This window comes from Myxocyprinus asiaticus, chromosome 39 (assembly GCF_019703515.2).
Source record: "Myxocyprinus asiaticus isolate MX2 ecotype Aquarium Trade chromosome 39, UBuf_Myxa_2, whole genome shotgun sequence".
Taxonomy (NCBI): domain Eukaryota; kingdom Metazoa; phylum Chordata; class Actinopteri; order Cypriniformes; family Catostomidae; genus Myxocyprinus; species Myxocyprinus asiaticus.
Genome location: NC_059382.1, coordinates 27,872,379 through 27,889,955, shown reverse-complemented (window position 1 = coordinate 27,889,955; position 17,577 = coordinate 27,872,379). Strand labels below are relative to the sequence as shown.

General features: G+C 38.6%; 1 protein-coding gene across 2 annotated transcripts in view; it reads right to left on the bottom strand.

The window, feature by feature from the left end:
• LOC127429539 (cell adhesion molecule DSCAML1-like) overlaps positions 1 to 17,577 on the bottom strand; it is a 181,244-nt gene that overhangs the window by 36,046 nt on the left and 127,621 nt on the right. For both annotated transcript variants that reach the window (XM_051678646.1, XM_051678647.1), the window contains exons 13-19: positions 17,126 to 17,222; positions 16,803 to 16,931; positions 16,287 to 16,454; positions 15,547 to 15,617; positions 15,192 to 15,432; positions 11,777 to 11,923; positions 10,793 to 10,948 (exon numbers count right to left, since the gene is read on the bottom strand). In XM_051678646.1, coding sequence (XP_051534606.1) covers positions 10,793 to 10,948; positions 11,777 to 11,923; positions 15,192 to 15,432; positions 15,547 to 15,617; positions 16,287 to 16,454; positions 16,803 to 16,931; positions 17,126 to 17,222 — 1,009 coding nt within the window. The remainder of the gene's footprint in view (positions 1 to 10,792; positions 10,949 to 11,776; positions 11,924 to 15,191; positions 15,433 to 15,546; positions 15,618 to 16,286; positions 16,455 to 16,802; positions 16,932 to 17,125; positions 17,223 to 17,577) is intronic.

Genomic DNA, 17,577 nt, shown 5'->3' with positions numbered 1-17,577 from the left:
GTTGGTTGAGAAAATGTCAAGAGTACATTTCTGAAAATTCTAGGCAAAGGGTGAATACTTTGAAGATGCTAAAATATAACACAGTTTTGATTTATTTTGGATTTTGTTTAGCCACAACATAATTCCCATAGTTCCATTTATGTTATTCCATAGTTTTAATGACTTTACTATTATTCTAAAATGTGAAAAAAAATTATAATAAAGAATGAGTAAGTGTTTCAAAACTTTTGACCGGTAGTGTATATGTGTATATATATATGGTACATATATTATCAATTCTCCAAGGGTACGCAAACATTTGAGCACAACTGTAATTTATATATATATATATATATATATATATATATATATATATATATATATATATATATATATATATATATACAGTTGTGCTCAAAAGTTTGCGTACCCTTGGAGAATTGGTAATATATGTACCATCTTGAAAGAAAATATGAGTGAGCTGGCAAAACACATTTCTTTTATTTCTTATGGGATTCATATTCAACTGTAGGTTATAACAGAATGGCACAATTATAAAACAAAACATGGAACAATGAAAAAAATTAAATGACCCCTGTTCAAAAGTCTGCATACCATTAGTTTTTAATACTGTGTATTGCCCCCTTTAGCATCAATGACAGCGTGAAGTCTTTTGTAATAGTTGTCTATGAGGCCCCAAATTCTTGCAGGTGGTATAGCTGCCCATTCGTCTTGGCAAAAATGCCTCCAGGTCATGCAAAGTCTTTGGTCGTCTTGCATGAACTGCATGTTTGAGATCTCCCCACAGTGGCTCAATGATATTAAGGTCAGGAGACAGTGATTGCCACTCCAGAACCTTCACCTTTTTCTGCTGTAACCACTGGAGGGTCAACTTGGCCTTGTGCTTAGGGTCATTGTCATGCTGGAAAATCTAAGAGCGTCCCATGCGCAGCTTTCGTGCAGAAGAATGCAAATTGTCTGCCAGTATTTTCTGATAACATGCTGCATTCATCTTGCCATCAATTTTCACAAGATTCCCCGTGCCTTTAGAGCTCACACACCCCCAAAACATCAGTGAGCCACCACCATGCTTCACAGTGGGGATGGTATTCTTTTCACTATAGGCCTTGTTGACCCCTCTCCAAACATAGCGCTTACGGTTGTGACCATAAAGCTCTATTTTGGTCTCGTCACTCCAAAGGTGTGTCAAGGTGTTGTCGGGCATATTGTAACCAGGCTTTTTTGTGGCATTGGCGCAGTAAAGGCTTCTTTCTGGCAACTCGACCATGCAGCTCATTTTTGTTCAAGTGTCGTCATATTGTGCTCCTTGAAATTACCACACTGTCTTTTTCCAGAGCAGCCTGTATTTCTCCTGAGTTTACCTGTGGGTTTTTCTTTGTATCCCGAACAGTTCTTCTGGCAGTTTTGGCTGAAATCTTTCTTGGTCTACCTGACCTTGGCTTGGTATCAAGAGAGCCCCAAATTTTCCACTTCTTAATAAGCGATTGAACAGTACTGACTGGCATTTTCAAGGCTTTGGATATCTTTTTATATCCTTTTCCATCTTTATAAAGTTCCATTACCTTGTTACGCAGGTCTTTTGACAGTTCTTTTCTGCTCCCCATGGCTCAGTATCTAGCCTGCTCAGTGCATCCACGTGAGAGCTAACAAACTCATTGACTATTTATACACAGACACTAATTGCAATTTTAAAAGCCACAGGTGTGGGAAATTAACCTTTAATTGCCATTTAAACCTGTGTGTGTCACCTTGTGTGTCTGTAACAAAGCCAAACATTCAAGGGTATGTAAATTGTTGATCAGGGCCATTTGGGTGATTTCTGTTATCATTATGATTTAAAAAGGAGCCAAACAACTATGTGATAATAAATGGCTTCATATGATCACTATCCTTAAATATCCAAAATCAATGCCAAAATTTCACAATTTCTGCCAGGGTATGCAAACTTTTGAGCACAGCTGTATATATATATATATATATATATATATATATATATATATATATACATACAGTATATAGTAAAGATTCTATTAATTATTTAGCATTAATATTCATGTGAATAATAAACTTTAATATGAAAAAAAGTAATGTGTGGGCAAATAGTTGTGTAGGATAGGAACTATTTCTTCTTCAGCTCATCTGTTCAAAATAAATTAATGTGATATAAAATTTATCATATATAATATATGTATAAATAATTTTTCTGTTTATTTTTCTGTTTTATTAAATTTAAACTATAGAAATTGTTAAATGATTGCTCATGTTAATTGTTGTTATTAAATGGAAAACAAACAAAAAAAAAGAGTCATATATGATCATTTCATGATAGTCATGATAATTTGCAGTTTATGCCTATTTAATATTAAATAAGGCCTTACCTTAGAAAAAATTACCTTGGTTTTTACTGCAGTAACCATAGTTTCACCATGGTATTTTGTGGTAAAATTATAGTAACCATAACATTAACCATGGTTACTATATTACCACCATATTACTGTGGTAACACCATGGTTAATTGCATTAAAACTATGGTTTCTGCCAAAAAACATGGTTACTACAATATTACAGTACTATAGTAATACAGTGATGCAATATACAAACAAGTGACGGCGAGCTGTGGTATTAAGAGGAAGGGTACGAGTGCGATTGACAGACCCTGCCTCCAGATCAAACCCTTTTCTGCACTCCTCGACATTCACCGTGACCAAATCACTGCGATGAAATCAACTTTTACATTCATTTTTATTTATTATTCCAAGTAGTATTTTTTTCTTTCTTTTTTTCTTTTTTTTCTTCTCCCTTTTCTCCCCAATTTGGAATGCCCAATGCACTCTAAGTCTTCGGTTTGGTTCGGATTTGGTTGGATTTTTCAGATTGACAGAAGAAAAGTTTGGAGCAATTTCTTACGGCCAATTACACTGTATAAAGCATACTTTTTAATTATGAACCATTCCAAAATCATGCGTTATTAATAGGGATGTGCAAGCTATTCAAATATCAAAATCACTATTCGGTCATTCTGCATGTGTTTAGAGGTCTTCAACCCGATCTGAGTTTGATGGTACCCAACAAACCTATAGGTTTTGGGCCAGGTTCGGGACAGTTTTTCAAGTAGGCTACAGGGCGAGTTACGGATTTGGCTATTGAAAATGTAACATTTTAATTTAATTCTTCTCAAATGAATGAAATGACTTGAATAAAGATTTGTTAATTTTGCTTAACGAGACTCAAAGATCCAAGTCAGTAAAATTATCCGATCTTCCCATCACTACAGCGTTTTTTAGACACTGTGTTAAGTTTAAAATAACATTAATATTTATAAATGCATCTCAAGACACCTGTTTTACAATTCATTGTACAGGACCATCACATTTTTTTAGACACAGTTAACTTAAACAGAACTCCAATAATTATAAACGCATCTCGAGACACCTGTATTCTGTTTCACCATTTGTTGCACTGCATCAAGCTTTTTCAGTGCTGGTTTCACAAATAGACATTTTGATGAAGTGCAGGTTGGAAAGAGGACTTAATGTGACTGTTACACATGATTCCAGATTGTTTTTCACCTGGCTAAAATTCAGCCCTTGATAAACGGTGAGCCACTGTTTATTTCCCCCTTTTGCTCTGGTGTGCATACAATAATTACATAAGTTAAATGCTAAATCATTTAAAATCAAATCATCCTGAAGAGGTTTATAAACCATAGCGTGCGCGGCCTCATGGAAAGTGAACCTGCCCGGGCAGAATTATGCATTTTCCATTGATTAAGAATAGGCCTACTACAGTATGTTGCAGGCAGTGACAGAGATTATTTCTGTTCAACTTTAATGTGATTTTATCATTTGAAGATCTAAGTATTGTGCTATTTAGGATCATAGCTCACTGTGCACTTTATTCCCTGCTAATCTGAGGTTGTGTTTGACGCATCCATGGCATTAAACATTCTTTATTCCTGAGTCCCAACAAATAACAGATTAACTGATCGTGAACTCTCGCGGGTAACCAAATATTACAAAAGGTTACCGTGCACATATTTAGGGTATTAAGGCATCTTTCGCTTTATCAATTAATCTGAAATCCATGCAGGACTTACTGTAAAGTACTCCATACTGTTGCACGAATTCTGTCACTTATATTAATTTAAACCATCAGCTTTGTACACAAGCAGGGTAAAAAGCACCCTATCTTTGTGTTTGGAAGTGTTTTGTAAATCAGATGCTGTTCTCTGCAGTCCTTCATATAAATGCACTGCACCTGTGAGATGCAGATTCCCTGAGCGCATACTCGAGTGTCTGTGTTCACGCTGCTGTAGTCCAGCACGCATTCGGCCGAACAAACGGTGTTTCACATAAGGCTGACATTTACGTGGATTTATAATTATCTCAATATAAATAAATAAATAAACGAATAATTGATTTAGAGCTCGGGGCCCTTTGGGTTTAGATGCCCCTGGGCAACGGCCCAATCGGCCTGGTGGTTAATCCGTCCCTGCGCATATTTCCATGGTTCCACCAGACTATTGGGGTGCAAATAGCTGCACTGTGTAGCAGATGCTATTTACACCAGAGTGCAAATAGTCACTCTATTTTTTTTAAACTGAGTGTCTATTTGCACCCCGATAGTCTGGTGGAACCACAGAAATATATGATAAACTAACCAGTAGATGTCGCTGCAGTGGTGTGGGGTGTAAAGACGGTGTGTGAATGTGTGCTGTTGTGTTTGTGACAGCAGTTTGAATCTGCTTTTTGTCCCACTCTTTTTCTCATTTGAGTTTCCGCTCTTAATATTTCCTTTAATACTACTTAAAATAATAGATAAAAATTAATATAAATGTTGATTTCATCGCAGTGATTTGGTCATGGTGAATGTCGAGGAGTGCAGAGAAGGGTTTGATCTGGAGGCGGGGTCTGTCGATTGCATTCGCTCCCGTGTGAAACCATGGTTACTGTAGTAAAACCAAGGTTATCTTTTCTGAGGTAAGGTTAAGGTTAGGTTTAGGAGTAGAGATTAATGTAGTGTGTCTGTGGGACTCTAAATAAACACAATAAACTCTCTGCAGTGATGCCTATATACTGCATGTTAGTATTTAAATATGGGTGCAAATAGTATCTGGCACTATTTGCACCAGGGTGCAATTAGTATCTACCATTATTTGCACCAGGGTTGGGGTGCAAATAATATCTTCCACTATTTGCACTGGGGTGTAAATAGCATATACCATTATTTGCACAAGTGTGCAAATAGCATCTGCCTTTTTTAAATGGCTAAATTGTTAAATGGCCACAATTACCCATTTTATTCCAAGAAATTACAAAAACCTTCCATTTGTAGTGGTATTGTATTGATATCAGTAATATTGGCTTTGACAGTACTAGAGAGTACCAGAGAGTTGTTATTGGATTAAAAAAACAATAAGTGGTATTGCCTATCCCTACTCTCCTCTTCTCCATGACCCAGACACCCCTTATTTCCCTGAACCCCCCTTAACCCACCAGGGAAAAGAGGAGAGACAGATATCGCCATAATCCTATCCCGACCAGTGTAAGCACTAAATTAATGTCAGCTAATCCACAAAGAATAAATCCCTCTCTGACTGGATAAACTGGATGGGGGATCTTCTTTGAGAAACATACACGCTTTACAGACCCCCCTTCTTTAGCATCTTAATTCTCATTAACTGTGCTAATGGATTATCAGAGGTTAAATGTTGCCAAGGTGACAGTCTCCAGCATCCACAAGACCTGGACCACGCTGAACTTGCCTCAAGCTAATAAGGTTTGTGGCAAGATTACCTACCCCACAATCTCCCCCACCCACCGAGGCATACACACACACACACTCATACACACCCTTGAGCTTGAATGGAGTTGTGGGTTAAAAGCAAGTGGCTTTCACATAATGTGGCTGTGTGTTTGAAAGGAATACGGGTTCTCCGTTGTCTAGGTTGAAAGCTCACTGGAGAGTCACAATTATATATAGCAAATCAAATCCTTTGAATCTCTGTTCCAAAACCTAGTGAGCTGCCTACCTAGACATGATTTTAAGGCATTATATGAATGCTCCAGACACAAAAGCTGTTCCCAAAGGTAGGTAGCAGTATTAAGTTACCTCCTTTTAGGCCCCCCCCCCCAAACCAAATGCAGCAACACATGTATCCTTTGCGTATAAGATAATCCCAGATGGTGGATGGGCTCAAGAGAAATGCCAATTATAAATAATTATCATTCAATACTGAAAAGTAAGAATTAAATCTTACAATCTAATTACAAATTTACTATTTTAGCCATTATTTGTGTGTGACGTATTTTTGGGTTTATAAGTGAATCAAATTGTTAGCCTAGCAACATGCTAATGTCAAACTCAATCTCTATTATAAACTCAACTGTGAGTCAGTCTTCAGTGCACTTCACGTGAGGAGTGCTATTTGTGCGGTACGTATACAGTGCATCTGGAAAGTTTTCACAGTGCTTCACTTTTTCCACATTTTGTTATGTTACAGCCTTATTCCAAAATGGATTAAATTCATTATTTTCCTCAACATTCTACAAACAATACCCCATAATGACAACGTGAAAGAAGTTTGTTTGAAATCTTTGCAAATCTATTAAAAATAAAAAACGAAAAAAATCACATGTACATAAGTATTCACAGCCTTTGCCATGACACTCAAAATTGAGCTCAGATGCATCCTGTTTCCACTGATCATCCTTGAGATGTTTCTACAACTTGATTGGAGTCCACCTGTGGTAAATTCAGTTGATTAGATATGATTTGGAAAGGCACACACCTGTCTATATAAGCTCCCACAGTTAACAGTGCATGTCAGAGCACAAACCAAGCCATGAAGTCCAAGGAATTGTCTGTAGACCTCCGAGACAGGATTGTATCAAAGCACAGATCTGGGGAAGGGTACAGAAAAATTTCTGCAGCAATGAAGGTCCCAATGAGCACAGTGGCCTGCATTATTCGTAAATGGAGAAGTTTGGAACCACCAGGACGCTTCCTAGAGCTGGCTGCCTGGCCAAACTGAGCGATCGGGGGAGAAGGGCCTTAGTCAGGGAGGTGACCAAGAACCCGATGGTCACTCTGACAGAGCTCCAGCATTTCTCTATGGAGAGAGGAGAACCTTCCAGAAGAACAACCATCTCTGCAGCACTCCACCAATCAGGCCTGTATGGTAGAGTGGCCAGATGGAAGCCACTCCTCAGTAAAAGGCACATGACAGCCTGCCTGGAGTTTGCCAAAAGGCACCTGAAGGACTTTCAGACCATGAGAAACAAAGATTGAACTCTTTGGCCTGAATGGCAAGCGTCATGTCTGGAGGAAACCAGGCACCGCTCATCACCTGGCCAATAACATCCCTACAGTGAAGCATGGTGGTGACAGCATCATGCTGTGGGGATGTTTTTCAGCAGCAGGAACTGGGAGACTAGTCAGGATTGAGGGAAAGATGAATGCAGCAATGTACAGAGACATCCTTGATGAAAACCTTCTCCAGAGCACTCTGGACCTCAGACTGGGGCGAAGGTTCATCTTCCAACAGGACAATGACCCTAAGCACACAGCCAAGATAACAAAGGAGTGGCTCTGGGACAACTCTGTGAATGTCCTTGAGTGGCCCAGCCAGAGCCCAGACTTGAACCTGATTGAACATCTCTGGAGAGATCTGAAAATGGCTGTGCACCGACGCACTGATGGAGCTTGAGAGGTTCTGCAAAGAAAAATGGGAGAAACTGCCCAAAAATAGGTGTGTCAAGCTTGTAGCATCATACTCAAAAAGACTTGAGGCTGTAATTGGTGCCAAAGGTGCTTCAACAAAGTATTGAGCAAAGGCTTTGAATACTTATGTACATGTGATTTTTTTTTTTTTTTTTATAAATTTGCAAAGATTTCAAACAAACTTCTTTCACGTTGTCATTATGGGGTATTGTTTGTAGAATTTTGAGGAAAATAATGAATTTAATCCATTTTGGAATAAGGCTGTAACATAACAAAATGTGGAAAAAGTGAAGCGCTGTGAATACTTTCCGGATGCACTGTAGTTGCTGCATCTGTAGAGCATTCCAAATCTGTCACTTATGTGGTTCCATGACAGTTAGGATCTAACCTTAAAAGGCAGATGCCAATGTAGGCAGTACACACCAAGACTACAGGGCTAGTGTGTTTTCTATTAATTCAATAAACATATTCAACATAAAATTATTTAATTCACAGATATTAGCCTGGTTGGTTTGTTACTGATTTCTTGGTTTGGTACAGGATTCTTATTACAAGTTGACCAAAGTGCAGTACAATGCATAATACATTAATATACAAAGGCAATAACAATAGTAATAGTATCAAACACAAAATGAAAAATAAAAACCTGAATTAAAAGCTAAAAAATTAAAATAGGTCTTTAAGTTGGATTTGAAAATAGCAGTTGATGGGGATGATCTAATATAAAAAAGGAGACTCTTCCAAAGTCTAGGAGCCACCACTGAAAAAGCCCGGTCACCCTTTGACTTAAAACGAGAGCATGGGACAGAAAGAAGCAACTGATTAGGTTACCTAAGGGACCTAGAGGCCAGGGTTGTGGAGTAACGAAATACATGTAACGGGATTACGTATTTAAAATACAAAATATAAGTAACTGTATTCCACTACAGTTACAATTTAAATAACTGGTATTTAGAATACAGTTACATTCAAAAAGTATTTTGATTACTGAAGAGATTACTTTGGATTTTATTGTCATTTGTTTCATTTAATATTTAGTCCTTTCAGATGGAAAACATTTATACATATAAATGATGCGATCCAAAGTGTATTTGAACAGCGGTGAAACACTTTCTTATGAAGTGTTACATTCATACGAGCAGACAGAGAAGTAAGTCTGAAGTAAGTTTGGAGCAGAAGAAATAGAAATAAACCTTGTGTAAATTGTCAGCTTTACGCTAAGCTAAAATGCTATTTCTAGCCATTTTACATGCACGTTACCAGGCACGATCATTTTTTTTTTTTTTTTTATCAAGAAAATTCACATTGGATCATAATTTCTTTTTTTCTAGTAAGATCTTTGATATTAGGGCAAAAATCGTATTCTTGATAATAATTTTTGTATTGTTTTCCTGTAAAAATATCTAAAAATCCTTAAAACAAGATCAATTTGATTTATCTTGTTTTAGAAACAACACTGCATAAGATATTTAGGTTTTTCAGAGAATGTATTTTTAACATGTGTATTTTGTCTTACTGTACTGGCAGAGTTTTTATAGTCAAAACAAGTGAAAAAATCTACCAGTGATGAAGAAGTAATCCAATGTAATTAGAATACGTTATTGACCTTGAGTAATCTAACAAAATACGTTACAAATTACATTTTACAGCATGTATTCTGTAATCTGTAGTGGAATACATTTCAAAAGTAACACTCCTAACCCTGCTAGAGGCTGAATATGGTTGAAGGAGCTCACTTAAATATTGTGAAGCAAGTCAATGCAGGGCCTTGAAAACAAATAATAACACTTTAAAATAGATTCTAAAACGGACTGGCAGCCGATGCAATGAGGCCAATACAGGGGTAATATTTTTTCCCGCATTCTAACGCCATTCAAAAGTCTAGCTTCCGCATTCTGAAACATTTGCAGATGATCTAGAGAGTATTTTAGAAGACCCAAATAGAAGGAATTACAGTAATCTAACCTAGAAGAAATAAATGCATGAATAAATGTTTCCAGGTCTTTTCATCTGAGCATATTTTTTACTTTGGCAATACACTGAAGCTGGAAAAAACTTCCCTTTACGATGGCACTGATCTGCTTGTCAAAATTCAAAGATGAATCTAGAATTACACCCAGATTTTTTACATTACTACATAGGTTGTCAGACAGAGGACCTAGCTGGTTCAAAAAATATTATTTCAGTAGCACTTTATTTTACAGTACTGTTCTACATTTACGTACTATATAATTACAACAACTACAGAAATTACTAGGTACTAAACCTAATCCTGACCCCAACCCTAACCTTAAACCCTGTTAAGTACATGTAGTTACCTAATATTACTCAGTACTTTATTGAGTAAGTACACTGTAAGTATAATGAAAGTACAACCATCATTTCTGCTTCATTATCATAAAGCTGTAGAAGTTCATTTCCAACTAACATTTCAAGTAATTTAGGCATTGAAACATATTTAACAGGGAGCAACTACTGTCCGATTTGACCGAAAGATAACAATGGTATGAAAAATGTGATTTCTGGATAATAGAACCAAGGGGAAGAACATACAGAGAGACCAAAAGCGGCCCCAGAATTGAACCCCGAGCAACACCATTAGAACTAGGTGCATTCGTCGAAAAAGAATCACCAAACTTAACAGAAAACTATCTCTCATTTAGGTAAGAGGCAAATCAATCAAATACAGGTCCCTGCAGACCAAGACGTTGTAAAAGGATGTCATGATCTACTGTGTCAAATGCTGAACTTAGATCAAATAAAATAAAAATGCAGCATGATCCAGAATCAACTGAAAGTAAAATATCATTGGTGACTGAGTAAAGCAGATTCAGTACTATTATGTACTATGTAACTATTAAAGTTGAAATTAATGTACAATGTTGTATGCTAAGATACTCTGATGAATCTGAAATGTTAATGCATGAATTTATTTATCTCTATGTTAATTTATCATTAGATTGACCTTTTGTGTGTGAGTGTCAGTGCAAACAGTATATAACATCTTTAAATTATTCAGTATGTCTTTGTGATATATGATCAGTTGCCGTGTGTGTTTGTGTGAACTCACGGTCTTCTCGGGTCTGTATGTAGAGAACATTGCTGCGGACACCGTCCCCTGCCTGTGTGTAGGCCAGCACCTGAATGCTGTAGTTTGTAAACTTCTCCAAACCCTTCAGCTCCACCTGCTCACGAGTGGTGGTGATGTTCTGCATCTCTCCCCATTCTGAGGGATGACAAAAGAAAAACATCAAATTATTTGTTATCCTCTCCTGTATGTCCAAATACTCAAATAACAGCAGTCTAATATGAATACATTACACAAGGGAATACAGGAGAACCATGTTTACATACAAATCACTTACAAAAAAGTACCATGGAATTTTCTGGTGTTTTCTGGACATGTACCATGATATTATCATTATTATTTGATGCACCTTGGATTAACATGTGAATACTATGGCATATGAATACAGTAATCATTCAGTACCATATAAAATTACCATGGTATAACCAGCTGATAATATAACTGTACCATGGTACTGCCACAATACTTTTTTGTAAGAGACACATTTGTGAAAAAAATAAAATAAAATCCATGGCGGACATGGGAAGTGTTCGGGAAACCCAATCATTATTTTTGCGATGTAGTTTGGTCACACTAGATGCACAGAAATTTATGAACAATTTATTAATTTTTTATTTACTTATTTTGTATTACTATATTTGTGAAGATTTTTTCAGAAATTTCATCCTCACATGTATAGCAAAATCATTTTGTTCACACCTTTGTTTATACCTTCACCACTTCTTCTTCACTCACAAAGACTTAATATACCCTTCAGATATAAAAGACAACAAGAAAAACACTTACACCTGTCCACCCACAAAAGTAAACAACCTCTGTGGTTTGGAAAGGCAGGGATAAAGATACACATTCAGACACTAGCAGGGCTCTAGAGGGACTATAGTACTGTAGCTAGTAAAGGGAGTAACAGTAGTAGTGTATAATTACTCTGGTTAAACCCCAGTGTCTGGCCCCTACAGCACCCACCTCCATCGGGGTAGAGGGACCAGAACACCACACGGTAGCCCTTAAGAACCCCATTCAGGGTCATCCGAGGGGGCTCCGACCACGTAATCACCGCCTCGTCTGATGTCACAGTAATAGCACGCACATTCTGGGGAGGCTGACTGGGAACTGCGAGAGAAAAAATGAGAGATGGTCACATACAAGTAAAAGCAAAGGAAACGGCAGGAAAATTATTCATGCACCAGTGGAAACTAGATTCAATAGGTGGAGTGTAACCAACAATTGCAATGAAAGAGCACAAGGATGACAGTAATATTCACTTCGTGTTGCAAGCTGTCCCATCCCATCTCATCAGCTGGGGTGTCCCACATTTTGGCTGAAATTAAGACAGTATTGTCCTGTATTTTAGCACTCTACAGGGGAACTCCATACCATACTGAAGCGCTCAAAATGCTCAAGCATCACATCCCGTATTGCGTGGCAAAAAGTTGGCAACCCCATATACACTACCCTTCAAAGCCGTGCTATTCTTTGAAACACCTTGTAGTACCATACTGTAAATGCCATTGTATAAGAATATAGTAATCATTCAGGACCATGTGGTATACAGTATACCAAAGTGCAATGGTATTACGATTTAATACCATCACTGTACCCTGGTGCCACCACAGTACTTTTTAATAAGTGCCACATATCCAAATAAATACAAAACACAGCCCCTGTGAATAATCCAATATTTGTGTACATGCATATTTATATAACGAGAGACAGTCATATAAAAGAAAACTGCAGGAAAATAACTCAGGCACCAGAGGAATCAAGATACAATGGGTGAAGTGGGAACTAGAAATTGCAGCAAAAGAGCACAATTACAGTGAAATAGTAAAATGACAGTAATAAACTGCAATTGGAGCACTTGGTGTGGCCCAAGAGCATCAACAATCTTGTAACAGCACTCAAAATGGACGGAACAATCACATCCCGAAGCTGAAGAGATGTGAAACGTTACTGTGATCTCGGTCTTAAGCTGTTTCACCTACTACGCGCATTCTATTTTACCGGATACGCCGCAAATGTGGTGCCGATGATGTGCCAAATTGTGTCCTTGAATAAATAATGGTGCTATTGAGGGGACACAGAGCCTGTCTGTGTGGCTTGCTGGGAGGGAGAAATCGTGTGCGGATGACAGGATGAAAGGGGGGGATAGAGGAGGGATAAAGCTGGCTTGGCTCTATATGGGAGCAGCTGCAGCTGGCGGAGGAAGACAGGGAGCGAGTAAAGGAGGTGATAAGAGGAGAGGGGTAAGAGTGAGGAAGGAGAGGAGAAATGATGGTACTTGTTTGAAAAAGCCTTAGGGTCCGACTATGTCTGGCCCTGATGGACCACACTAAAACTGCCATTTAGAGTAGAGAGGCGTGATAGAGCACCCAAGAGCACAGCTCTCAGTAACTCTTCAACAATGGCCCCATGAAAATTTGCTTACTTTTGTTACATAATCTCAAATGTACCCTTTTTTTTTTCAAATTCGAACTAACAGACCAAGATAATGTGATTGTAGCTTGGCTTTGTCCATCATGTATATACATTAATTGGATGCATACCTCAAAAAACAGAGGTGCCACGCAACATTTATTTAACACGGAAGTCAAATGCAACACAAAGCAGATAAGTGGGATAGCAACAACAACACAAAGGTATCACAGCAAACACTAGAAATGTTCACTTTTGGACTGAACAGCAAACTGTAAGCCATTCACACCTGTGAAAGATTGATGTGCCTCTAATTATTATTCTTTTGTCTGTAGTCCGTCCATTCACCCTTATCTGTCTGCCATAGTGACACCCATATCAACCAGCACCCATCTTTGCGGTACCATGAAATGTCTTAATTTAAAAACAAGTATAAACAACTTTTTAATGATCTTAGATGGACTATTTTCACAAATGACATCATACAATATAATAAAAGAGAGTAATAGGTGTATACTATGGCCATAATTAACATGCTAGCATTAAAATTAGTGCCATGCAAGCAGTATGTAAACATTACAAATTACACATTATCTACAGCATATATTTTTCAATCATCATCGAGTGGTTATAAAAGCTTCTTTTACTTATCTCATGGATTTCATTCATAGAATGAGGTAGAAAAAATTATATTTATTGAATATGCAGCCTGAAGCAAATCACAGGTTTGGTGACAGAGGCAGAACAGTTCAAGTATACAGACAACAAACCAATGAAAGTACCAACGATCGCTGAAAAATTTAGACATCTATTTTCTTAATCGTCTATTTATTCACAACATCTCTTTTTGGTCTAAACATTATTATTACACTTTACATAGTGTACAAAAGGAATAAAGCAAAGCAGAGCTCATATATTTAGAACATATTATGATGCAAAAGGTCTATGTCACTTTCTCAGCTGACATCCTTTCTTCACTCTATTCGATTGCGCATGGTGTTATGCATACTTGGACAGAGAAATGAAAATTGTAGCTCGACTATGCAAAAACCAGCAGTAGCTCAATTATAACTTCCCATGTAAACATACTCAGTATGAATGCAAAGAAAACTGGTTTCTTTTTCACTCAGTTCTGGGTCTTTGTGACTAAAGTGTGAATACACCCTAAAGTGGTTGCTAGTTTTACATGGTTTCTAACTGGTCCAAGCTGGTCATTAATGGTCATTAGCTGGTTCAAGCTAGTTTACATGGATGATCAGCTGGATTACAAACTGGTGGACCTGATCGGCCATCTTGGTCAAGCTGGTTAGAGCTGGTAGAACAGCACATTTACAATTTTAAATTTAACAAATTTAGAAGAGAAACTAAAAATCACAAGAGAACCACCGATGGAGATATAAACTATGCTGAGGGAAAATCTCAACAGTTACATGAGCAGAAAAAGCATTCAGGAGCTTTCCAAAAATACGTATGGAGAAGAAAGAGAGTGGAACAGAAGTGGACAGAGGGAAGGAAGGGGAAGTTGGGAGATGGAGGGAGAGATAAATGAAAGGTGTTTTCAGAGCAAATAAAGAGGATTGGGAGCAAAGAGGAGGGGAGATGAAAGCCGGAGAGAGGGATCTGGAGGAAAGATGAAAAGCGAGAGAGGGGAGACAATGCGCTCAGCTGCAGATAATTAGACTGGGAGGAAAAGCAGAGGATCAGGGAGAGGAGCCTCAGCAGACAGGCTAATTATAATATTTTTTTCTATGCATTTGTTATTACTATTATCCTTAACAGCATCAATATCAATGTTGCCGCTGTGACCATGACACCCTTGTGGATGATGCCATTGGCCAGAGTCACCCTGTACACACATGACATGTGCAAACACAGACAAGAGATATCCTCAGAGCTTTTTGACAAGCATTTTGAATGGATGGTGATAGACAGACAGACTGGATGGATGAGCGTGTGTGTTTCGTACCATCTTCAAGTGTGGTGGCATTGATCTCAGAACTGGAAGGTCCGGTTCCGGCCCTGTTGAATGCCTGGACCACCACGCCGTACTGAGCAAACTTCTTCAAGTTATCCAGTGTGTAAACTTCGCTGTCACCTGTGGCTTTCATCTCCACTATACTGTACTGACCATTACTGCCTGGCCCATTCTCCCTATAACCGATCTGATAGCCACGGATCACTCCGTTCTGGAGCTCCTTCTTAGGTGCCTGAATGGAGAGAAAATCACAAGTTGAATCTTCTTGAATCTTAGCTCTTTTTCTGAACCAAAAGGAATGTTTGGGAACAACCATCCCAAAGAAGTCTGGGAGTTGCAGGCATACCTTCCAAGTCACACGGATACTCTGAGAGGTCATTGGCTGAAGAATCACTTCCATAGGTGGCCCATCAGGAGCTGTGAGCAGAAGACAATGGAGATTACATCATGGCAGAAGAATATTTAACAAAATGCTATATGTCCCTGCTGAAAAGAGCACCTTAGCTGGTCACTTACACCAGAAACATTATAAGGATGAGATTGGCCACTCGTATACTTATGAATGGGCAAAATCGTAACTCTAAATATGGTGGCTGTAGGCTTACAGTTAAAAGAGCCAATCACCTTTTTGATCTATCAGTTTACTTAAGAATGGGAATGCACATTGATTGAGCTAAAGAAGTACAATTTATGATAAGACGTTTGTCAGATTTTATTTCTGATTTGAAATATGTAATTTGATCGTAATCTTGACCAACCATGTTGGAGATTTCGGTATTTATCCATTTAAGTGTAGGAGCTGTACTTGTATTAACAGAAATGCCTGGAGGTGTTACGAATATAACCACTGAGTAACCTGACCTGCATTGTAGGTATTTTGGCTATACCTGCCAGGCTTCTTAACTAGCTTAACCAGCAAGACTTCCCTGATCAATCAGAAAGACCAGGCTTGGTTGACCAAATTTTGCTGGGGGATAGCATGACTATGCAGGCCTTGACCATCATAGAAATTTAAGCTTGTCTAAGCCAGTCTTTTCAGCAGGGGTGTATGAGTTTGTTTGTGTATATCAGGGACAGTAAACGTACGTGCTTCCTCTGTGCTGATAGTCAGCTCTTTGCTGGCTTGACTGCGTCCGATCTTGTTGTAAGAGTACATGCGGATGCTGTACACAGAAGCTGGATGGAGCTCCACAATGTTGGCCTGGTTGTTGGTGGGAGAGATCTTCCGTGTGGCGTGTTTCAGCTCCCATGGGTCTACAACAGGAACAAAATAACATGGATTTTTTTACTACATCACATCTCAATCCAGGCCAGTCCAGAACAGTGTTCGTTGGCATGCAAAAAGAAACATTTACAGGTCAAATCATACGGATATGAATAAACAAGTTATGAAAGGAAAACAAGGACAAATGCAGATGTACAACAGCAAAATGAGGCAATACACCCAAGTTGTAATGGCGCAGAAATCCATTCATGTCCCATTCATCTTCTCAGAGTCTAAGGTTATTCACTACATATTCTTCTGACATACAAATCCATATTTAATGCATGCTCACAATGTAATTCAGCCAAGCTTGAAATGGAAACAAAGCAATGCCGCACCGGATTTGTTCTTGTACTCTATGTCGTAGCTTGTGATGATACTGTTGCCATCAAACCGTTGCGTCCACCTCAAGTTCATACTGCGATCTTTGACCTCTCGCACCTCCAGCTCTGGGGGATCAGGGGGCTCTGCAAACAAAACAAGCGGAAACGACTTCAAACAGATGGAGGAGATAGAGATTGAGACACACACAGAGAGAGAGAGTGAGAGAGTAAAGAGTAAGAGGTGGCTTGGGGCCTGGAGGTAAATTATTGATTTTGTGTCTCTAGATAAAGAGTATCATGTAAGATGTGAGCTTGTTGATCATGGCTGATTGTCTTGCCTTGCACTGTCAACTGGATGAGCCCTCGGCCCTCGCCGTACGAGTTGATGGCGTGGCAGGAGAAAAAGACGGAGTCCCCGCGCTCGGCTGGCTTCAGCTGTGAAAAATTGTGTGCGAGAGAAAAGGCTGTTAGGGACTGTTCACATTGGACATGTTTTTGTTTTCCTATGTAAACGTGCTAGATCAGGGGTCGGCAACCTATGGCACGCGGAGGGGTAATCACTGGCACGCCAGCTACGGCAAGAGAAGAGTAGACTATTTTATTTATATAAATTCCGCACCTTCATTCCAATCTACATCTTTCCTCATGATCACGCAGTGTGTTTTCATGAGCTGAATGGGAGGCTAACCAAAAAGTTCAAATGTAACGAGACTGCAGTATACCCAACAGACTCGTGAATGGTAAGAAATAGTCATGTGATTGGCTGTTTGTATTACCTCATGCGTTGTGA